Source organism: Chamaea fasciata, unplaced genomic scaffold (assembly GCF_029207755.1).
Source record: "Chamaea fasciata isolate MVZ Bird 193981 ecotype frontalis unplaced genomic scaffold, bChaFas1.0.hap1 SCAF_19, whole genome shotgun sequence".
Taxonomy (NCBI): Eukaryota; Metazoa; Chordata; class Aves; order Passeriformes; family Sylviidae; genus Chamaea; species Chamaea fasciata.
This window is the reverse complement of record NW_027094104.1, coordinates 9003750-9027644: the sequence shown is the minus strand read 5'-3', so window position 1 is coordinate 9027644 and position 23895 is coordinate 9003750. Positions and strand designations below refer to the sequence as shown.

The following is a 23895-nucleotide window of genomic DNA, read 5'->3' as shown; positions in this document are numbered from 1 at the left end:
CCCCTGGAAACGCCAATGCAAACTTCTTCATGCAGTAATTAATGTATCTGTGTAATGGATAAAACCCTCACAGAGACCAGGCTGATCTAGCCAAGAATCCTGTTTCCAGAAGGCATGAGAAGCTCAGCCCTTTCACTGGATGTTCTCCCAGATTCCAGTTATCCCTGATTTAAGGACTTGGAAGATGAGGGTGACTCCAAACCATTTCAGTAAGCGGGTGTGGGAAGACCTACCCCTCAGGAACAGAATCCCTTTTAGATGCCTCTTAATATTTTGGACTTCATAATGTGCTACTTTAGGGAGTCTTTACTTTGCTTTTTGCATTTGTTACATAATTGTTATTTCTAGATAAAAAGGGAGTTATGACACTGGCACAAAGCCATTTATTTCTACGTTCCAGGGCAATACTGACACCTCATTAAAAGGCACAGCACAGCAGTGACATGAATCAGCCCCCAAAAGACCATCTCTCATCTTGTAACCAGTCTGTTTCTAACCCAAAACAGAATCAAAGCAACTATTTAATAAACAGAAATAAGAATAAAGCTGAAAAGTGAAAACCACAGGGTTTATCACCACACGGTTCATTCCAGCAGGACACTTGGCTTGTGTTGGGTCCTCAGTGCCTTCAGAACACCTCAAGTTGTTAAGAACAGAATAGAAAAGATAAATTGACATTCAGATAAAGGCATTTCCAAACTGAGCTCCTGGTTGTTTGGGCCTTCGTGATACAACAGAGGAGCTACTTTATTCTAAGAGATTTTAAGGGAAGTAAAATCAAGACCTGCACTCTCACTGTACCTTTAGCGGTGTAATCCAAGTAATACCAAAGTAGAATTCCTCACATTTATTGTTCACTGCTGAGGTTGGATGATTCATCACATTGAAAATCTTTCACATGAGCTTCCTAACTTCCTTCTTTGATCTGTTATCATCGTATCTGAAAAAAATTAATAACTTTTATCTGAAAAAGAAACTGAATTATGCTGTATGGTACCTAACATGCAATAAAACGTGCAGAAAACATGAAGTACGGGGAAAATAAAAAGGAACTGTCAATCAAACCGAGAAGCTGAAGCGTTTTTACTACAGAAAAATGGGATCTCTAACAATATATTTGTTTCAGGTTTCCTATTTTTACTTTCTCCCCCTCACCATCTGCCTCTGTTCAGCTTTTTTTTCTGAGGAAAAGCATCCACCTCATTTAGCTTCACTCACCCCATCACAGGATTCGGGCTGAATTAAAACAAAATCCCCAATGCCAAAGCCAAAAAAGCACTACCTCTTCATAAAAGACCTTCCAAGAATAACTCTCCTTTTTCTTACAGTAGCAGGAAAGGAGTAAGGGACCCACTGTCATCCTGGCTGTGTCTCTGGGGTCCTGGGAGCTGCTGGGGCACCAGAGGGGCTCACAGGATCACAGCATCAGTTACACTGGAAAAACATCTGAGACCGTCGCGTCCAGCCTGGGACTAAACACCACCTTGTCAACCAGAGCACGGCACTGAGAGCAGTGTCCAGCTGTGTCTGGAACACCTCCGGGGATGGTGACTCCGCCCTGATGTTCAATTACCCTTTTCATGAAGAAAATCTTCCTGATGTGCATCCTAAGCCTCCCCTGGTGCCGCTCCAGGCCGTCATTTCTCCTCCTGTCGCCAGCCTGACTCTCACCTGTCAGGAAGAGCGTGGTCACCGCCAAGTTTCCTCTTCCAGGCTTGGAGAGCGGGATGAGAGGAGGGGAAAAAAAAATATGGAACGCTTCACGAATTTGCGTGTCATCCTTGCGCAGGGGCCATGCTAATCTTCTCTGTATCGTTCCAATTTTAGTATATGTGCTGCCGAAGCGAGCACGGATTGCTGTTTTCACCCGCCGCTATTTGAACCTCCAGGAGGCGAGCTCCGCCAGGTCAGGGTGACCCGGGTGGGACACGGCGGCGGTGCCGGTGGGGCAGCAGCCGCCGTGCACAGCACCCGGGCCGTAGTGAGGGTCTGGCGGGCAGCAGGCGGCGGAGAGCGGGGGACAGACCCCAAATCCGGCCTAACGCGCGGTATGCAAATTACCCGCTGTATGCAAATGTGCGCAAAGCACTCTGGGGCGGGGCGGTACCGGGGCTGCCCGCGGGGCCGCTCTGTATCAATGACCCCCGGCGGGATTCGGAGTCGCGTTTGCTTCTGCGCAGCGGTGAATGTGACGCTTCTCTGTAGTGACACATCCTGCTTTGGACCCAAATGGGTTAATACCGCTGACCTGTGGCGGTGTGCGGCTGGCTGAAGCCCTTTGCCGTCTCCCAGAATCACAGAATCGTTCGGGTTGGAAGGCAGGCCCGTGTGGGGATCAAAGCCCCCTGCCCAGGCACGGTCACCTGGAGCAGGTGACCCAGGAACGCAGCCAGGTGGGTTGGAATGTCTGCGGAGAGGGACGCCACCGCTCCCTGGGCAGCGTTCCACTGCGCTGCCACCCTCAGTGCGAAGAGCTTCTTCCTCTTGCTGAGGCGAAACTTGTTGTGTTTTAGTTTATGACCATTACTCCCTATACATTTGGAGTGAATCTCCGGAGCGGGCAGCTGTAGCGGGACCGCGTGGCTGCGGGGACGGGCAGGGAACAGATCCGTGCGCGGATGGCGGGGGGCGAGCACTGTTCGTCGCTGCCCCTTCTTAGCTGGGGCAGGTACAGCTACTACCACGGGCAGCAGAGTGGCGCAGCGGAAGCGTGCTGGGCCCATAACCCAGAGGTCGATGGATCGAAACCATCCTCTGCTAGCAGAAATCTTTTCGTTTTTCCCTCGTCTCACGGCACAGCGCCCGTCCTCTCTGCTGGTTATTTTTGGGTGTGGGGGACTGTGGCGTGGCTGGTGCGGGGACAATTGTTTTTCCTAAAATCTTGGCGACATGCTATACAGCTGCAGCGAGTAAAGCACGGGCCGAGCGCTGCGCAGAGCGGGATGCCTGCTGCCTTTCTTTCAGTGCCGTTTGAAGGTCTCATGGAGTCACGGGATGGTTTGGGTGGGAAGGAACCCTTAAAGACCATTTAGTCCCATCCCTTTCCGGGGTTAGGGACACACCGCGTTACTCAGAGCCCCGCCTGACCTGGCTTTGAATGCTTCCAAGGATGGGACATCTGCCACCTCTCTGGCCACCCTGTGCCAGTGCCTCAGCACCCTTGTGGTGAGAAGTTTCTTGTTTATCTTTATCTTTATCTTTAGCTCCCTTATGTTCTGAAAGGTCACAAGGTCCCCCAGGAGCCTTCTCTGCTCCAGGCTGAACAGCCCCAGCTCTCGCAGCCTTTCCTCACAGAAGAAATGCTCCTCTGGGCATCTTCATGCCTTCGTCTGGACCCGCTCCCAGAGGTCCGTGTCTTTAATTGAGCATCCAAGCTCGTTGCGCACATTTGTGATTTTTCCCTGTTTTGCCGGATTAAATGAAACCTTGTGGCAATGCCAAACGTAGCAAGCAGACTCTCAGCACAAAATGTAGGAAGGCAAAATAAAAAACACAAACGCGAAAATGTGCAGGTCAATGCACGTGGTATTGAAAGTCTGTGTTCGGCCTCCGGATTGCAGGATCTGAGGAGAAGGGCTCTGTGAACTTAATGCTTCTCAATGGACGTTGTTTTCAGGGCTGTAGAATGTGAGAGGGAACCAGTGGAATCCTTGCATGGAATGAGTACGTGGGGAATACGTGGAAGAAGAACAAGGCAGGGGTTTTGTTTGTAGAGCCGTAGGAACTATGGAATCCTCTTTCCCCCCACTGGGCTCAGAAGGCCCGGCTCGGGGGGTCGTGTTGTGTGGTTCCATGGTGTAATGGTTAGCACTCTGGACTCTGAATCCAGCGATCCGAGTTCAAATCTCGGTGGAACCTGAGCTTTTTTTGTCGCGAACACATTTCTTTGCCGCCCAGAACCGTGGAAAATGACTCTGGAGCGTTTTTCATGGACTGCTGGAATGCCGGAAACATCCCAAGCCTCGTGGAAAACATCTGTTGAGTAGAAGATTGACCGATCAGAGAGCTTTCCTGGCTTTCCCCCCGTATTTATTATTTATTGCAGCCAGGTTAGCACTTACTGACAAATTCCCTGAAGAATCTCAGACACGTCGCAGCGTGTTGTTTCCTTTTCCTTCTGTGCTTTGACTCGGCTGTGTGGAAACACAGTTCCGAATTCTGCATCAGCAAAGCTGCTGGCAGCTGCCGAGCTGCGCAGGGGTGAGGTGTTGGGGTGACTGACAGCAGATGTTCTCCAGTGTTCACGTTTGCCTTCCGCCCTCATTATACCGGGGTGACCTTCCTGTGCCCAAAGGGGTTCCAGGAGAGCTGGGGAGGGACTTTGGACACGGGACTGCAGTGACAGGACAAGGGGGAATGGCTTCACTCTGCCGCAGGGAGGGTCACATGGGATATTGGGAAGGAATTCTTCCCTGTGAGGGTGGGGAAAGCCTGGCACAGGGTGCGCAGAGAAACTCGGCGCTCCATCAGCGCCAACACTCAAGGTCAGCTTGGAGGGGGCTCGGAGCCAGCTGGGAGAGTGGAAGCTGTCCCTGCCCATGGCATGGGGCTGGGACTGGGTGACCTTTAAGGTCCCTCCCAACCCAAACCATTCCACGATTCTGTGGAGACAACGAAACTCGGGACAAAGGCGAAGATTCAGGCGGTGTCAAATTCCCGTCGCTGATGCCGGGCGCGGGCGCAGAGCGAGCCGCGGGTTCCCGGCGCCGTTTGTTTGCCGGCGGTTAATTGTGGGGGCTGGCGGAGGCCTGGGGCACCGCCCGGTTCTATGGTGTAATGGTCAGCACTCTGGACTTTGAATCCAGCGATCCGAGTTCAAATCTCGGTAGAACCTGCCGCACGTGGCTCCTTTTGCGCCTCCCGGCGCGGCAGGCACACTCGCTGTCCTCGACCTCAGCTCCGGCACGCTCTTCCGCGCAATGAATTCGACAAAAGAGCTTACATAATTCTTACTTTTTAAATTAGGTGTTCCATTGTATTTTACCCATGTTTTATATTAAGCATTTTTGGGGGGAGGGAAAAAAGGGCATTTACACTGTGGAAAATTTCATCAGGCAGATGTGGAGAATTTGGGCGCTATGCTTCAGATGCAACTACTCCCTTGGAAAATAAAAGGCAGAAACGCGGTGGCTTTGGATAGACTCTGCACAATGAAACCGGATATTCCCTCTGCTTCGCTGACACAAACCCTCAGTCGTGATTTTTCATTTCCAGAGCAGCTAAGGACATGTTAACACCTTGGCTCCCCTCTCCCAAACCTGTCCTACGAGTCACTTGTTTACACAGCAACAGGAACAAGCCTGCTCTGTGCCAACAGCTCCTCCTCCTCTGACCAGGTAACCCTGCCTTGCTGGCCCTTGAAAAAAACAACACAGAACACCTGCAAATCGAGTTATTATTTAGCAGAAATCCACGTCTCAACTGCTCAGGAGAACATATGGAAATGTTTGCTCAATTCATTAAATTTTCACACAGCCTAGTGATGAAAAAATCCCTTGTCTATGTCAGGGCTGGTTTTCATTATTTCCTCAACTGTTGGATCAGGTCACACACAAAGATCTTTTCCCTGCACACCCGTGTTTTAAGTTTCTCTATCCAGTCACCTCGGCACGACCAGCCTCTCTCACAGGCACCAACATCATTCTCCCCAGGCACAAGAGCTTCAAAGCCACAGGGGCTTGTCTGCCTCGCAGGGAATCAATTAATTGACAATTCTAGAGAGCAAATTACCATTTCCTACAGCAATCTGGCAACTTCCTCCTCCCATTTAGCAGAGTTTGAGGTGCAGCTGTGATCCAAAAGTCCCTGTACTGTCACCTGCAGTACTGCTGCCACAGATGTGCCCCAGAAAAACCCCCTGGGTGAAACCAGGTGTGCTCAAAAGAGTTCAACTTCTGCATGGAACGAGACAGAATCAGCACAGAATTGAGTACTGAGGTTTATTCACAATTCATGGTCATGCTGCAGTTGAAAACAAAGCACCGAAATTTGGGTAACTGAACGTCACCCAGGTATAATCCAGCTGAGACTGCCGCATTCGGAATGCTGCGTTGCTCTGGGGGCCAGCACAGCCCAGGTCCTTGGCCACACGGCTCACACAGGTGCTGTGGCTGAGGAAAACCTGCTCCAGGCAAAGGGAGCTCACAAAATGCTGGAGCAGTCTCAGAGCAAAGTACCATAACCCCAAGAATCCAGCACCTGACATGAGCCAGTCAAGAACATCTCGAGACAATTTTATTAATTCATTTACTACGTCCAGTTCCTTTTCCACAATCCCTCCAGTTGACAATTTTCTAAAAATCCTCTTGTCTCAGCACAACATTCAAGGGAGAGGTAAAGCATGATGGCTGTGGCCACGCCAGGAGCTTTTCCTGTTGCTGAAAAGGCAGCAAATAGAAATTATTAGGGAATCAGGGAATCAAATAGTGCTGTAATTTCACAAGTGTGGCTACAAACATGTATTGCCAACATCAATGGACTTTCCAGCTGTGGATTTAAAAGCCAGAATGAAACCTTAGGCAAGTATTTCATTATATATGAATCTGCAACAAGGTTTTCTGATATATGTTAAAATTTCAATGAAAGCAAGTGAAGGGGGAAAGATTTACAGGATAGAACTTCTCTTTCCTTTTAAACTGGGACTTTAAAGGAAAGACTTTTAAAAAACGAAAACATTTTAGTCCAAAAAGTCTTATAACACAAAAGCTGACCAAAAAAAAAAAATAAAAGACAAGTCTCAGTGACTTAAGTCACTAATACATTCTGTGTAGCCACTACAAGCTCAGTTAATTGCCTGCCTTGTCTTTAAAAAGGAATTCTGCAGCAGACAAATCATCAACAGCTCTGCACTGCGACTACCTCAATAGGTGAAAACCCTTGAGCAGATGGACGAGGTGGTGGATCCAGCTGAAACAGGTTATTTCAGACACTGAGGCACCCATTTCTCTGGCAGTGGGAGCAGAGCAGATTGATTTCACTGCCCAGCCCGGCCCTGGGCGCCCCCAGCAGCACAGGGAGGGAGGGAGGCCCTTCAGTGCAGCAGGCGAGCCCTGGCCAAAGTGCCCCCAGCCGTGGGGAGGATCCAGCTCATTGTACAAACACTTCAGGGCTCTGCTTTCAGAACAGCAAGGCAGCTCTCGTGTAGTTGACTGAAGATTTCCTCAAAAAAAAGCAAACTGGTTTTGTACCATTTCACCCAGCATACGCACACGCACACAAAAATAAGCACACTGTACAAAGAGCAGCAGCCATATAATTTAAACATGCATCCAGCTACAAACCATATATACAGAGAAACAGACCTATACAAACAGGACAGGACCACTTTATTACATCAGAAATCCGGTGGAGCTTTTGGAGGAAATCACGGCAGATAGATAAAATCAGACCGAAGGAGGTGTATGTTGCTTCTGAAAGTCATCTGAAATGTCACACAACACCCCCAGCCTTCTCTAGCAGACAGCTATTACAGTTCCAGCTACACACAGCTCTTCCCACGACTCCCGGACTCCCTTCCCCTACAGAGGTAGATTTCTGTCGATGTTCTGATATTGCACCACGGTAAGAATCGTTCTGATCACAAGGAACAACTTGCAGAGGCTGATTCCTGTAATTCATGGGCATAATCTCATTGTGGGCATTCAGGTAGTGCAGTAAATCAAACTCCTTTGCACTTGAAAGAAAACCTCCCTCCCAATGCAATGTTATTTAATGGAAAGCTGCAATTTTTAACAGCTTCACATAGGAGAGTTATTTCTTGTCAGCAGGGTGACACTTCACCGTCTCTCTCCTTTTCAGCCTCCCTGGTCTTGCCCTGCCTTCCCTGATGCTTCTGCCCCATCCCGCTGTGTGCATTTTAAACACTCACAGGTTTCTGCAGGATTTCTTACTCACACAAGCAGTTGTAATATTGAAGAAATTTGCAAGAAGATTCATTCAAACAGCACGAAATGGTTATAAAAAAAGCCCATCCACACTTTCAGGCTGCATAAGGAAAGCTAGAACTTTGCTAGCTTCAAACAGCCATTAATCACAAACAGATCTGACGCTACCAGGAAAACCTGAAGAAGTCTGGCAGGAGTCTTAATTTCTTTTGTCCATCTTTTGTCTCCGACAACTGGGGAAGTTGCAGACAAGCTGCATGGCAGTACCGCTTCACAACGTCTGTTAAATGAACCTCTATAGCGTATTTATAAAAATAAGTGCATCGAAATTCATGATGCCGACGTATCGTAACTCTGAAGAGCTCACAAGCATTGCTCAGGATTTTTTCCTCAGAGGCACCCCAGGGAGTTATTTTTTGCAGAAGTCTTTCAACATGGAGACAAATGAAAGAACAATCTGGGCACGTTCCACTCTCAGAGAGAAGCCAAAGCAAGCAGCACCAGTCCTCCTGGCTGCAAGCTTGGCAGAAAACTTCCACGGAAAGAAAGTTCTCTTTTTGTAACAACCAACCTAGTTAGAACTATTTTAAATGAACCATTTAGCATTCGCTTCCCAGAATTCAGTTTCTGTGAAGCATTCTGTGACACTGCACCAGTAAGAAATGGTGGCTAGTTTGGAACTGAGTATTTTTTGCTGAATTATGGCCACAAGGCCAATAGAAATTCATTACATCTCTCCATGTACTCACTTGTCCTTTAAAAGGGCCTTTTCCTTAACAAGGTAAGTAAATCCCAAGTTACTTCACACCAACTGCATCAACACTGAAATTTTCCTGTCGTGACAGGGACTGCAGACCTAGAAGTAAAATCATCTCACCCTCTTGGTGAAGTGAACCCTTCCCTTCAGGGAGTACCTTGGTCAGGAGCTCCACTCCCTGTCCCTGGCAGAAAGGCTTTATGTACCTTGCAAGATCAGGCTTTAGAATGAAGAAATCCATTGGAGGCAGGAAATGACAAACAGTACAGTGAAATGCCAGTGGCAGGACCAGGGCTTTTGGAGACTTCTGGGGCTTTGCAAAGCAATGGTTCTTCCCAAGAGCAATGCTGAGCTGGGCAGAGCCTCCCTCACGGCCTCAGCAGTGCCCAGGGATTGCACAGAGGGCTGCAGTGCTGCCCTGCAGCCTCAGCCCCGCGCCTGCAGCTGTTACCATTTGATATCCAAGCTGCTGGTGCCGTGATTTACTGCGCTGTAGGTGGTGTGCAAAGTGTCCTGCACCTTCCTGGAGCCCGTGCCCTCCAGCCAGTCCTGGTACATCCTCTGCACGTGCACGTTGGTCTCTGGCAGCCTGACAGGAATGGCAGTGTACACCTCCTCCATCTGGGCCAGCAGGGCTCTGTCTGGTTTGCCATCCTCAGTCTGGGCCTGGCCCTTGCCATTGAGGCACCCTGAGGAAAAAGATAAATCAAGAGAAGATGGAAAGTGATGGAGATTTGATATAAAGTCTCTTGTTAAGTCAGAATTCTTTTTTCACGCTTCTCTAAAGGAAATTTTTTTTTTAAACTTCCTCCCACGCTGTTACAATTTGTATTTACCTAAAGTGACTCCAATATCAACTTCATCTTAATGGAAATGAGGTTTCCATATCAACAATCTTTCTCTGCATTCTCCATGGTTTTATGATCCTAATTATGTCCCTTGTCTTTCCTTGCCCTTGACAAGCACCATTTCAGAGTCTCCTCTGAGGTTTGGCAGTGCACTGCTAGCACTTATTTATAGGTCAGAAGATAACAAAGATAACATTGTGACTAATTTTAGAAAACTCAGTCATGTTTTGAGCCAACGCTGCACCTGTAATTGGTGTTTTGGGCACTTCAGTAAATAGTGAGATCTTAGATTCTTAAGAAGAGAAATGAAGTGCCTGCCTGGAAGGCAGCTTTCCTCTGAGATTCAAGATACACGTGCAGAACAGCTGCAGATCCACAATTATTCTTACCTCCTGGGCAGGCCAGGACTTCTACAAAATGGTACAAAAACTTTCCTTTTTTCAACTTCAGGACCATGTTTTGGATATTTCTGAAGCCATAAGCTGCCGCAAAACGCAGCACTGTCTCCCCATCCTTTTCAAGGGTAACTTCTTGAAAGTCCTTGTTCCTGTCAAGACACACAGAGAACATTTTTACCCCCTGCGTTCCCAGAGGAACAACCCAACTGTGCCAGGTTGTGTTCACGTGCTCCAAAGGGAACAGAACAAATGTAACACTGAGATCAAGGTGAACTCTTCCAAACTGAGTTAAGCAGAAGTCGGGGTGGAATCTTCATAATAGCATTCTACTTTATTTTTAAGTGCAGGTCAGATTTTAATAAAATATTTTTTTAATTAAAAAAACCCTTCTCTGTTCTAGTTCACCCATTCTACACAACAAGGGTACAAAATTCTAACTTACTTCAATGCTTTGTAGGTTATCTCCTTGACATCCATGCCAAAGAGCTCCTTTGCAGCGTGTTTAAAAATGTGCTCCAGGTAACCATCAGATCTCTTCCCTTCATGCCTTACCACATCTCCCTCCTTTAGGTCATCAAACCTTAGGGAACAACAGAAATGGAAAATCAACTCCAAAAAGTTCATTCTTTCACTTCAGTCAAGTAGTGTGTTGCTCCCCTTCTCTGTCTCCCCCATCAAAAAGTGTTTTGTAGCACTGAGAACCCATTATATTTTTATTTATTACGGCTTAAAAAATGTCAATTACTCAGGACAGCAGTGAGATGGTGAAAAAATTAATTAAAAAAACCCCAATGCAGTGCTTTCCATGTTGAGAAATATCCAGCACATGTATTTTATAAGAATGCATCTTCATCACAACCTGAAGATTTTGATAACAGCCATTTACTGCTCAAGAGCCATTTTGGGGAAAAAAAAAACTTATTTAAATAAAATTATTTAAATAAATGATCATTTTTTACCCGTGAGAATACAAAACTACTTCAGAAATACAAGTCTCTGCTGACAAGTCTCCTGCTTTAGGAACTGTCTGTCACAGTCTGTAACACTGTGCCAGTAAAATCACACCAGATCAGTGCAGCTGCAACCAGCTTGGAGTGGTTCACAGTGAAAATAAGTGCTACACTGTGGCTGAGGAGAGAAAATGGGAGATCATATCCCAAGGGAATCTCCTGCAGGTTCACCTCTCCCCCAGTTAAGGCAGCTCTGAAGAGCCCACATTCAGAGAACTGTTTTAATACCCAGCACTTTATCAAAAATTGCTGCAGTGCTGAGACTTGTTTTAAGAATACGACTTCAAGTTGTTTAAATTCCTCTGCAAGATCTACTTTTAAGACCCCAGGAGAGCAAAAACTTATGTCATTAAGTCTCACAGTCGAACCAGTATTATCAGATTAATCCTTTTTAAAATTAACATTTTCCAACAGAAATTGGGGGCACTTGGCTTGTTCAGCCTGGAGGAGACCGAGGTCACACGTCACCAGGATCTGCAGCTCCCATCTCTGCTCTGATCCAGAATTACACGACTGTCTCTGTGCTTATTCCTGCAAGAACTTTATTCATTCTCATACTGTGTGACAATCCCAGCTAGGAGCAATCGCAGGAGCTGCCTTACAAACACAGCTCTGAACGTCTTCCCACTGACCCACTCAAATCTCTCCCCTCCAGGCCCAAGCAGGATAGTAGCTGGAACTGAAAAGGATTTTTCAAAACTTCCAGAGCTTTCTGTTTTGTGCAAGCCAGCACGTTCACTGCAGCCCTCTGGAAAGATACCAAGGAACATGTGTCACAGCTGAACAAAGATCAGCCAGAGCAGCCTCTGTAACTAAGTCAGAGAATTAAACAGCACACATGCTGCTCCCTGAGCCAAGCATAAGGGATGGAAACAAAACCTCTTCAATGCTTTGTGTGCTTCTCATCTAAAGCACGGTTCGGTTCGATCTCATCTTGACAAACTGCTGTCCTCGGTATAAAAACCAATGAATTACCATTTCCTGAAAGAGTGCTGCTTCTAGCAACCTCCATGAACACAGTGGGGAAGTGGAAATTCCCTGTCAGGGGGCTGCTGTGAAGGAGAGGGGAGGCCAGAGCAGATGGTCAGCCCCAGGACTGTGTCCCAGCAGGCAGGGCAGAGCAGCCTCTGGGGCTCTACACAAGGAGCACAGGAGAGCTCTCAACAGGGTCAGCACCCCAGGCTGGCAAGGCTTGAACTTCATACAGTCAAATCTGTTATTTCTGCATTAAAATATAAACCAGGAGCTCCACAAATCTTCAAGGCATAAATTTTAAAGGAGTTACTGCATAAGGGTCGTTAGCTCAAATTATCTGCTTTGTATTTAGACAGCACATGCAGATTTATATTTTCTGTTTCATCTACTTTTATAGATGGCAATGAACATCTAAGAGAATATTTTCTGTGTTTGGCCACTATATAAAGGGGGGAGCTGTGGTATACTCAGGCTCTGAAGCAATTTTTTTCTCTAAAAAAACGCCAAAATTCTTCTAAGCAGTTTCACATTTTTGTTGAATATGCTCCAACATGTCATTTGTCATCAAAGGAAGGAAGCAATCCACACCAAAACTACTTACAAACTATCTACAGCTACTTCAGGCACATCTTTCATTGACACATTTTTCTGTTCCATTATTTGGACAATTTCACCTGTGGGAAAACACATGACATTTTACTTTCAGCACAAAGCACAGCACACACAGTGCCTCTGTTTCAGAGATCAACATGCCAACACCTGCCTGTGCTTTGTGGCACATTCTCCAGCTCTTCCTACCTCCAATAACTGAAAAGCCTGACAATTCCAGCCCCAAAGAAAAAGGGCCTTCAGCTTGCCCAAACTCTGCTTAAATCCTCTGCCTTTCCGTTAGGCCAAGTTTGGAAACAATCAAACTACACTGCAGGATGTTTGGACACTAAGGCTAAAGACAAGATCCTCATCAAAAGGCAACTGGTGCCATGAGTTAGGAATGATTTCTAATAAAATAATGACCACAGACAAGCCAGACAATCATTTTGAATATGGATTTATATAACTTTTACCTTCTTTAACAGGCTGACAAATACCTGATTTTTTACATGAATAGCAACTTAGAAGGAAAGGATGTGTCACTTTGCCTTCCCTGTGCAGTACCTGCACTACCAGGAGCACAGAAATATGTACTGATCTTTAAAGCAGAAAAAAAGCCAACCTTGTGACTAAAGCAGACATGAAAAAATCAAACTCTGGCATAAAGGCTATTCTAAAAATGGTGATTCGCTTATGTATTTATAGATGAGAAGTTTAAAAAAGCTAACCTGATGTCAGGACACAATCAACTTCGGGTGAATTATACAAGGCAGTGTAGAAATCTTCCCTCAAGGCTTCCAGCTTTTTGTCATAACAAGGTGCCACGACTACATGGAAGATTTTATCAGGAGACAAGTTCTGTGGGACACAGAAGGGAGCACACGTGAACTCCAGGAAGAGCAAAAGACAGCTTGAAGGATGACAGGGACAAAGACAGTGACAGAAACCTCATGCAGGCGTTACCAGGAATAAGTCCCTGGCCATTAAATGTAAAGAACGTTGCACACAGATAATGATTTGCCAGAAGTCACAAAGCAGCAGTAACAAACTTCCAAAGTCGGTCTGGCTGGACCATATTTCCCTCAGGCCACATTTTCTGCAGCTTTTTGATTGCCTTAGGAAGCGAATACAAGTCAGGAGTTCAGAGTTCTGGTGTCACTCACTCACTTTCACCCCCAGCAAGCCCTTCAGAATTTGTCTGTGCCTGTGCAGGCAGCAGCACTTCCCTGCAGAATGTACCCGTGGTTCCATTTAGGTGTGATATGTAAAGAACAGCAATTTTTTCAACATACAAAATTGAGGAGATACAAAGGTTAGTTCCTAGGATACAATCTTTTATTGATCTCAGCTAACAGGGCAATTTCCACATTATTCTCCTCCGTTCCTCTTTTGGCTGTGCTGTAGAACCACACAGGCAGCATTTCACAAAAAAACCTTTAACAGCTATGGCTTTAACTTTACCCATCAATTTCTAAATCCATGTTGCACTGCAGCTCACCCTGCACTGTATGAAATGAGCTTCTCTGTACATTCTTCTCATCATGGGCACCTGTACAGCAGCAGAACACCATTTCTTCTTCAAGCAAAGGACAAATACAACACGCTAAGATCTGCAGCTCAGTATTAAAGCCCGTCTGCTCTGTTTAGAAGAATATAACGGTAAAAAGAAATCAGAATGACCTACCTGCTGCCTGGCAAAGTAGCCCTTCACTAGGGAGCCCATGATCTGCTGTGGAGACTTGGCAGTGCAAATGTGAGAGGTCACCAGGTTGGTGAGAACCCTTTCAGCATATCGGATCCAACCTGGAAACAACAAAAAACATCACAGGTACAGAGAGGTGACCCGTAAGAACAGCAAGGGGCAGCTGTCACACAGCAGATCCTGAGAATGATGACACCTCCACAACAGGGAGGACATTTCTGCTAGAAGCCCCACCTTGGCAACCACAGGAAACCTCAAGGCTCTGTTAATAATAGTTTAATCAATAATTCACTGTGTCAGTAATTCTAGACCAAGGTCCACTGTGAACTTCATGACCTGTTACCCCCTTCCTCGTGCACGGATTTAACAAAGCAGAAAGAGCAAGACCCCAGCTAACAGAAATTTAACCTTCTAGACCTCAGCCTTTGTACCCACAGGACCCCCAAGAGGCAGAGCTATTGTATTATTCCCTAGTAAATGAAACAAATTAACGTTTTTAGGGTGTGCAATTCTTTCTTGGGCTCTGTAGCTCTTACTGAAAAGCCCAGAATCCTTCACAGCAAGGGTTTGGAGTTTCATTCATTTACATGACACCTACATTGTGCAGGAGAGTTAGGCCCAGCCTTTGAGGCAGGTGTGTTGCTTTTGGTGCAAAGAAATGGTGAAAAGACAAAAATCACACTTTGTCTTCAAGCAAATCAGTGATTACATAAAAGAGAAACTGCTGTGCAGTACATGCTGCCCAGGAAGGGGAAAACCTGGAGGTTCATTTTTAAGCTTGAAATTAGCACTTATGTAAAAACACCTGGTGCTGTTATAGTCAGAACAATACCACAAATGGCAACAGCAGCACAAAACTGGGATGAAAAGCAGTGTTCAGATGATTTGTCTCTCAAAGAAATAAGTGTTCCCAGTGTAATAACGTCTTCCTGATGAAAATGAAAGGGTGCTAAGTATTAGCAAAAGCCAAGGATCCTCCAGCTGTTTAAATATTCCCAGTTCTTGTGAATGTACAGACTTCAAGCTGATTTCCATAAAAAACATCATCTTCAACAAGCATTCATTCCTGCTGTAGGAAAAGCTGAGGGCCATGGATTTACCCACCAGGACTGCACTGAATTTCCAGACTCTGAATTGGAAGTTTTGCCTGATGTCCACCTTCAAGTGGGACTTTAGGTCCAAGACAATACCTACAACAAAGCTGTGTACAACTGAAATTTATTGGTGCTTGGTAAAAAGCTGTATTAGCATATTCTGCAGGACAGGTACACCCTATTGCTTAAATGGCTTTAATCTGGAGTGCTGTCCGAACAGAACAAAAACTGCTTCAAACACAACAAGGACAGTTTTTAAAACAATTGTACTCACCTTTAATCAGCCCAGCACTGCTGCTGTGAGGCTGGCTCTTTTAATTGGAATGTTTTTAATCTTGTACTCGTGACCTATAAGGAAACTGCACTAAATCCCAAGAGATTTCTGACAGGTATTATCTGAAGCAATTCCTTAAACTGTTTCTGTCCTTGCAGCGGATGGAACAAGTATCCCACAGCAGCAGCTCCCAAAGATCATTAGTCTCATTAGTCACTGGTTAATTGTACAGGCAGCCTGGGTGAGTGAGCATTTATCTGCACTGCACACACACACACTGCTGCCTCTGCCCACTCACCACAGAGCCACGGCCAGGGCAAACCTCATTTCAGACCAGGGTACACCTGCACTCATCCACACCTACACCCCCAGCAATTCCCTTGGGTTCTTGGCCATTTGCTGGCTTGTGTTGGCATCAAAGAGCAGAAAGCATCACAAATGACCACATCAATTCTTGCAGAGGTAGCTCAGAACATGTTATTTTTGGTGGTTTAGTGTGAGACCATGAAAGTGCATCTATGTATCTGCAGGAAGGGCAAAACTAAGAAAACTTTTGCTACTGCAAAACCCCATTCCTGCAAAAGGAAATTGATTGGCTGGGACAAAAGCATTAAAATCCTCAATAGTTATGATCTTCCTGCTGCTGTTTGCAGTCTGCCCACTGGCTTTTCTGGGAGAACACAGAGCTTGGCAGTGCTTAAAACCACAGGATTTTCCAAAGCAAGTGCTTCACGTTGCTCACCAGCCTGGTACATTAAGGAAGGGAACTGATTCTCCTGAGATATTACACTTACTCTCAGTAGTAACACTACTGTTCTTTCAACAGGAAACAAAGCAAAAATGAGCTCAGCTTCTCCCCAGAGAGTAGAAGGAGGTGAACAATGAAGACAGGGACAGGAGAACAGCTTTTCTGGACTATCCAGGCTCTGCTCTTTGCTCATGGTACATGTTACACCCCTGACTGCTCCAGAGGGTGACGGGTCTGTGCAAAGCCACACACCAAGATAAAAAGGAGTAAAGCATTTATACTTGAGTTCACACTGACCTTGCATCTACAGAGCTATATAAAAACCATTTTGTGATAAACATACCCAGTAAACAACATCTCTGGGACAAATTTATGTCATCTGGGGGTAGAAAGAGGAAGGAGAAAAAGGAACAGAAAATGCACTCAGACAAATAAAGCCAGGAAACACAGTGAACAACCTCATTTTAAAGATGACTAATCAGGATTTTTGCTTTCTCTAATTGCTGACAAAGAAACACACCTTGTTTTCAAAATGGGTTTATGGTGATATTCTGGGTTTCCCAGCAATGGAAAGCACTCAGGCTTGTCACCATCTCTATCACAAAACCAGCACTGACACCAGAAACTATCTTGTGCAGATCACACAGGGACAAGGAAAGTGCTCCATTAACTATTTTAAACTATTTCCACTGAGAGCAGAAGATAATCTGAGCTCTGTTTCCAGATGAAGAAAATTAAAATTATCTCAGAAATTCTAAAAGAAATCCTCAGGTTTTGAATTTTACCTAAAGCACATACAAGACAACAAAACTGGAGTAACAGGGGTGTTTCAGCTGCACAGGTTTTACATGGAAAAGAGCAATACATGATATGCCTGCTCCTGAAGATAAGGGGGTACACTAAGATAACAGTAATAGAAAAAAGAGACATGTTTTTAACACATATATGTTGTACTTAGAGCATAACCCAGATACTTCCACTACAAAATCTGTGGAACAAACAAGAATACAAGTATAATTCAAACAGCAGCATCTAAACTTCAAATCAATGACAACAGCAGATCCTGGGGATCACCAACTGCAACTCGTCATCACTCTAATGTTTCTCTAATAAATGCAATCCACTTGAGTTATTTCAAAGCTAGCAAGAAATACTTTGGTGTTTTTATCAAAAGCAACACTGTGAACTTTAGGGTGGAGCTGAGGAGGCTGTTAGGTGAAGGAGTTACTTCTACCTCCTTTTTGATACTTTTTTTTTGGAATGTGACTTTTTACTTGAATTGAATTGGTGCTGTGCTAATGGAAAAAGTAAGCGGTGACTGCACATTCTGCATCTTTTCAGCAGCTACAAGTGCAGGTTCTGCTCATAACAGGTTCTCAGGTGCAAGGTTCTCAGAAGCGAGACATTTAGCAAGTCAAACCTGTGACATTTCATGTGAGAATTGCTTTCTGAGTGTCAGACATATCCATCTCACAGTCTTCACAAGGAATGGCACTTGCTACTTTCCCCCAGGCTGAAATGGCAAGTCCTAAACTTTGCTCAAGATGACCAGAGGTTGTGGTTTAATTAATTCTGTCGAAGTTCCTTTAAGATTCTTTTCAATGAGGAAGCACCCTGTGAAACTTTGTGGTCTGAACACACAAGCAGCACCCACTAAACTCCTCCTTTCCAGTTCTGATTCTCAATTCCAAGCCCCGAAATGCACTCAGGACGACCAGTGATACTGGGAACAAATACTGTGTGCTCGGTGTCCTACAAAAGCCAATCAAAAATGCTCTAAATTATGGGAGGCTCCCCAAGGAAGCCACTCTTTCCTCAGCTCCTTGGCTGTTCCAGTGAGAGCAGTGTGAAGGGCAGGAAGGATCAATCAGTTCTCACCAGGGCAGGCAGAGGCAAACATTGGTAAGGCATGTTCCTCCTGGTTCCTCCGTTGGTAGCGCTGCACAAACTCCCTCTGGCTCTCCAGGATACTGAAATCTGCAGCTATAGTGGTGTCAAACACATAATGCACCCCTAGGGAGGCAAGCAGAAAGCAACAGGGAGTCATCAGAATGTTTTCCACCTCACAAACCCCTTTCAAAGTTCCAGGCCTGTGAAAAATCTTGCAGGATCAATGGGTATATTTCCTTCCCCTCTGCAAGTTTTCACAAACAGCAGTCACAAATAAAAGCCATACACTGGAAAAGCATCGTCTACATCCTGAGCTGAAAAGGACCACCAAATGGCTAATGCTGCAAGCAGCACAGCAAACATTCTCTGCTTCCTCCTGAGCACCTTGCATCTGCCACTTTTAGTTCAACTGAAGAGGATGTCACCGCTCCTGGGCGACATGCAGTGACTCTTGCAAAGCAATGCTCTTTTCAAGACATGCTGAAGCCACCCAAAAAAATGATATCCAGCTCAGAGGCGTATCTCAAGTTGTCTGCAGAGGTACAGGAGCATATCTCACCAACACAGCAGAGACCTTCTGGCTGCTCATTCAGCAACACACTCCCTGGGAGCCTACGTAACACTGAGCACCTCCCCACAGAAGTGAGTGTAGATAATGAATGCATTCTAGGAAAACTGGGGCCCACAACTTAGCAATGCTTGGAGATGAAGAATACACACTGGGTACAGAGACGCATCAGAAAAAAATATGAATATATAAATTAATATATATATAGATACAGATATGAGGTAACAGATTATTGTTTGGGTTTATTACTGTCCTTTTTCTTCCTTCAAATAAGTAAAACAATCCCAAACTTACAAGGAAAACTGCTTTTGCTTTTTATTTAAAACTTTGTATATAATGAGCAAAGGAAATACAGCTGTAACATAAAATAGGCAGATACAACAGTGCTTGTAATTTCGAATTACAGGAAAAAACCAGAACGGAGAAATCTTCTAGAGATACAATGCGTCAAAAGGACTGAAAGGAACTTAGAGTAAGAACTACCTTCTCCCTCAAGTTATAAAATAATGGGAAGCTTGTGATTAAGCCCTCCCTGATTTCTTGGCAGCAAAGGTTTGGGAGGCAGCTCTACAATGTCCTTTTGTTCTGTGCCCTTTCCTGTGAGCAGGGAATGTCCCCAGTCCATTGCTCACACTGGTGCCTGGCTGGCACTTCACAGAGCGTGGAGTTCAAACTCTGAACACGGTTGTGCAATGGCACCTTAGGACTGAGTAACAAAATATCCTGGAATGGAATCCCACCAGTGGTTCTGCTGGGGAGGAACCTTAAAGCTCATCCAGTGCCACCCCCTGCCATGGACAGGGAGACCTTCCACTGTCCCAGGCTGCTCCAAGCCCTGTCCAGCCTGGCCTGGGACACTGCCAGGGATGGGGCAGCCACAGCTGCTCTGGGCACCAGTGCCAGGGCCTGCCCACCCTCATTTCTTCCCAGTATTGAACCTAGCCCTGCCCTATTCACTCCAGGCCCTTTTGAAAAGCCCTCTCCAGCTCTCTCACAGCCCCTTCAGGTATTGGAAAGCCGCTGAGAAAACAAAACCAACCAAAACAATCCCTCCCTTTCTGCTTCACCACCATAACAAATGCAAACTTACCAAGGCTTTTGAGGAAACCACAGAGTCTCTTGGCTGCTTCATTCACAGAGAGATTGAATTTAGCAGCAAAATAAGGCAATGACTGAGGGCACAGAGACACTGCCAACACTTTGTGTTTTGAGGTATCACATTTCTGAAAATGAAACAAAGGCGGGGGGGGGGGAAGATACATCATTACAACAGGGTAAGGCTCCTTGCTTTCCCCTCCTTTCCTGTTCCTGGAGTTATTCCTTAGAGTTTTATGCTTCAGTGGGCCACACCATTAAAAACCCTGTAAAACAACCCCCAAGTTGCAGCAGGACAGGATGTTCCTCTGACAGTGCTCATCTCCAATCATCCATAGATGTTTCTTTTATATAACTCAGGGGAAATCCATCTCTCCTAGGACAGTTCTGTGGCTGGTTTCCAGGTGGGATAAGGAAAGTTAAGGGACATTCAGCACCTCTGATGTTCTAGTAGGATGAAATATTCTAACAAATATTAAAAGAGCTGTATGTTTAAACGTTAATAAATAACGTTGACAGAAGCAGGGGTATTGGAAGCTAAAAAAGCAACCCAGCAAATTACACATCTCATTTTTTGTTAAGGCTCCTGTGTCTTTATCACTGCAGCTGTTAAGGGAAAGTGGCAAGATGGGACTCTCAACAAATCAGCATTTGTAGGCACGGAGGAATCCTATAAAAACACCCAGTGTATGGTGTGGAACTGTGCACCTCTAATGACAGATTCATCTTGCTTTTTAGCTGGGACATTTTCCACACCAGTGGAACCCTTGGAAGACAAAGCAGGACTGTGCTACAGACAAGTGTCACCCTGCAAAGGCCAGAGCCACAGTCTGGGCAATGACCCTTCAAGGAGAGCTCCTGAGCCCTCTGCTCACTGTCTGCATTTGGACCCCTGGAGCTGTGATGAAGGGACCTGCCTGCCTTGCTGCTGGAGGTTTCAGGCCCTCTTAACAGGACCCGTGTGAGCCAAAAGATTATTTCCTCCCCCTTCTCTTCTAATTTTCTCATATATGACAACATCATTCTGTATGGAGAGGAAAACTCCTTCTAAGGAAATGTAAGTACAATGTAATTAATCCATAATTATGACAGACATGTACAGATCAAGAAGTTTCAATTCTAGCAGTTTTTGCACAGAAGTCTGGAGCAGAACTAAAACAATTAATTTAATATCAGGTTCTAAAGATCTGAGTACTACACATAGCAATTAACTCAGCAGAAAATAAAACAGCAATAGCACACTTACAAGGTTTGCTAAGAATATGGACAAAATGTAGTCAGGTTGAATATATATTATAAAGAATTCTAATTTCAAAAACATGTCTCCATAGGTTTGTATAGTGTGGATACATTAGCACCAAAAACCACCCAGAACAGTCCTAGCAATGAAGGTATGAATATCTATAAACACTGAACTACAGGAGAATTTGTCAGTGCCGTAATGAAATCATCACATTGCCAATAAATTTTCCTTCTGCAGGCGCAGTAACTTTTCTCCAGTGTTCACATTAATTGCTGTGACCTTGCAACTCCAGTACAGAATTATTTTAAGCACTTTAACGTTTTGTGCTGCCTGAAGTTTTCACTTCCTCTTTGGAAAAAGCCTATCCTGACAAATCTTCATGTTCTCTGCCTTGGAAAACCAAGCTGCTCGGTCATTCTGTAACTGCCTCCTCCTCCCAAAAAACAGGGGGTTATTGTTTGGGTCACTTTACCTTATTAAGGTTGAGAATACGAAAGAACTCCTTCTGGTTCTGTTGGAAAACTCTGGCTCCTTCTTCCAGTGTCATGCAACTGTCACAAGCTAGGCAGTCACTAAGGAGTATTTTAGCATTAGCCAATGTATCAAACTCATTTTTCTGGTGGGGAAAAAAAAAAAAAGGAAACAAGTATTTAATAATGATCAAATGATCTTCAAGATCTCTGCAATGAGCCAGGTGAAAAGCAAACACAGTATCACTGTTTGGTTTAAAGCGGGACAATCCATGACATTGGCATAAAAACCAAGATTATTTACAGGTAAACAAAACAATATGTTCCATCCCAATCATAGTTCTGCTCCTCCTATTACTGTGAAACTGCAAAATATTTAAGTGTAAACAAAGATCTAAATTTAGCCCCTAGTCCATGTGCTAGTAACTTCATTTGCACTGTGCTCCAGGGCTGACATCAACTCACCAAGCAACTGAGAAAACTTCTCCTTGAACTACTAGAGATGTCCCCCTAACAGCAAGGTGGCTTAGGCTTTGTACCACGAGGTCAAACAAACAGAACACAGTCTCCTACAATTGCACTGAATGGACTCTGTGAGACCAAGAGTTTCACAGTCCTGGCTATGACACTATCTGCAGCTCACTTGAGAAAAAGGAACACTAGGATATAAAGAATAAGTAGATATTTTGTCCACTTGTACTATCAAAACTGCTCTTTTAAGCTCTGTCTCTGTTCTGAAGGCTTGATAAAAGAGTTTTAGCACTCCACATTTTTAGAGCTTAGAATTTCTGGTTTGTGATTGCAGAGTAATGGCTTTTATTTCACCTTTTTACAAGATTTTTGATTCACATATTCAGGGATGCCTACAAGAGCTCGTAATTCTTTTCAACTGCTTGTTGTTCGTTGTTATACTTAGTAGGTGAAAGCTGTCTCCTCATAACCTCCTTAGGGGTGCACAAAAAAGAATATAGAGTCTCATACAGGTTTTAGAAGGAACATTACCTCTTCAGAGCCATCATTTGAACTCAATGCATCAACAGATGTACTCTGTGTCTCATCATTTTTCTGTTTTTTACTGCATTCCTGAAACGAAACATAAAAGGGGTGGATTATGCAAAGCCTGTTTACCATTCTGTAAGAACACTGTTCTGTTCCAGAACTGTTCATGTCATTAACCACTAACAGAGTTATTCACAGCGTTTTGGAACACATGCGAGACCGTGCGTTCAAAGTGCAATTACTACGATGGAAGTAATTCCCCAGGAATTTCCCTGCTTCACGGGTTTGAGAGTTCCGGGCGGTTTGTTAAGCTGCGGGGCTGCCCCGCGCCGGCACAGGAGGAGCCGAGGGCGCTGCGTGTGGCCCGGGCCCGGGCACATCCCGGCCCGCGGTAACACACCCGGGGCTCCTCGGGAGCTGTCACGGCCGGGCCGCGCCGAGGACGCGGAGCTCGGTGACCTTGGGGCCGGCGGCCAGCGCCGCTCCCCCTGCCGGGGCTCCCGGGCCCCAGGACGAGCCCGTCCCGGCCGGCTGCATCCCCCCATCCCCGGTGTCCCCCACCCGCCGAGGGGGCGGGCAGGACCCGGCCGCCGCACTCACCTTTTTGCTGCAGTTCTCGCACTTCATTTGCGGCGCGGCCGGCGCAGCCCGGCCCTGGGCTCCTGGGCGCCGGGGCTGCGGGACAGGAGAGAGCGGGCCGGGAGGTGAGACCCGCACGAGCAGCGCCCACCACCGGCCCGGCCCCGCCGCCCTCCCTCCCTCCCGTCCCGTCCGCCCGGCCCCGCCGCCCTTTGTTGCCGCGCCCGCCCCGCCGGGCGGTCCCGGGGCGGCCCCGCCGCGCTCACGTGTCCCGCAATTCCCCGGCCCGGAATCGCCCCGCGATCGCCGCCGGCCCCCGGCGCTGCGGGCGGCCCCGAGCGGCCCCGGGGGCGACGCGGGGCGGACAGCGCCGGCCGAGCCCCGCGGGAAAGGCGCCCCCGCAGCGCGGCCCCGGCCCCGCACGGGGAGCGGAGCCCCGGCCGCCGCAGCCCCGGCTCTTCAGAGCGCCCCGCACCGAGGTGACGGCGGAGCGGCCGGGCACGAGCCGCAGCTCAGCAGCTCGACAGAGGGGAAAAAAAAAATAAGGACCCCAGAAATGCCCCCGAAAGCCCCAAGGCAGCCTGTCACGGGGGAAGCGGCGCGCAGGGCCGCAGCCGTACCTGCCGCCGGGGCTGTGCTGTGGCCGCAGAGCGGGCGGGGCGGCACCGCCTCCTCCGCCGCCTCCCCGGCACGGCCCCGGCCGCGCTCATTGCGGACCTGCGCCGCTGCACGTACGCCCAGGGACTCCCGTCCCCGTCCCCATCCCCATCC

General features: G+C 46.5%; 1 protein-coding gene and 4 non-coding genes across 7 annotated transcripts in view; 3 read left to right on the top strand and 2 right to left on the bottom strand.

The window, feature by feature from the left end:
• Window positions 1-1744: 1744 nt before the first annotated feature.
• Window positions 1745-1851, bottom strand: LOC136299364 (U6 spliceosomal RNA). The gene has a single exon (XR_010723487.1). It is a non-coding gene; the product is annotated as a U6 spliceosomal RNA (small nuclear RNA).
• An 837-nt stretch (window positions 1852-2688) lies between these two features.
• Window positions 2689-2760, top strand: TRNAM-CAU (transfer RNA methionine (anticodon CAU)). Its single transcript has one exon. It is a non-coding gene; the product is annotated as a tRNA-Met (tRNA).
• Window positions 2761-3786: 1026 nt separating this feature from the next.
• Window positions 3787-3858, top strand: TRNAQ-CUG (transfer RNA glutamine (anticodon CUG)). Its single transcript has one exon. It is a non-coding gene; the product is annotated as a tRNA-Gln (tRNA).
• A 904-nt stretch (window positions 3859-4762) lies between these two features.
• TRNAQ-UUG (transfer RNA glutamine (anticodon UUG)) lies at window positions 4763-4834 on the top strand. The gene has a single exon. It is a non-coding gene; the product is annotated as a tRNA-Gln (tRNA).
• Window positions 4835-5925: 1091 nt separating this feature from the next.
• Window positions 5926-23895, bottom strand: part of NARF (nuclear prelamin A recognition factor) — a 21674-nt gene continuing 3704 nt past the window's right edge. Inside the window, exons 2-13 of one of the 3 annotated variants that reach the window (XM_066200751.1) lie at window positions 23146-23220; window positions 22549-22629; window positions 21549-21692; window positions 19829-19961; window positions 18159-18293; window positions 14147-14265; window positions 13191-13320; window positions 12473-12545; window positions 10329-10466; window positions 9878-10035; window positions 9092-9329; window positions 5926-6377 (exon numbers count right to left, since the gene is read on the bottom strand). In XM_066200751.1, coding sequence (XP_066056848.1) covers window positions 6323-6377; window positions 9092-9329; window positions 9878-10035; window positions 10329-10466; window positions 12473-12545; window positions 13191-13320; window positions 14147-14265; window positions 18159-18293; window positions 19829-19961; window positions 21549-21692; window positions 22549-22629; window positions 23146-23172 — 1431 coding nt within the window. In that variant the 5' untranslated portion in view covers window positions 23173-23220 and the 3' untranslated portion in view covers window positions 5926-6322. Of the gene's footprint in view, window positions 6378-9087; window positions 9330-9877; window positions 10036-10328; window positions 10467-12472; window positions 12546-13190; window positions 13321-14146; window positions 14266-18158; window positions 18294-19828; window positions 19962-21548; window positions 21693-22548; window positions 22630-23145; window positions 23320-23895 lie in introns of those variants that run through there. The other 2 variants (XM_066200753.1, XM_066200752.1) reach the window with 2 other exon arrangements.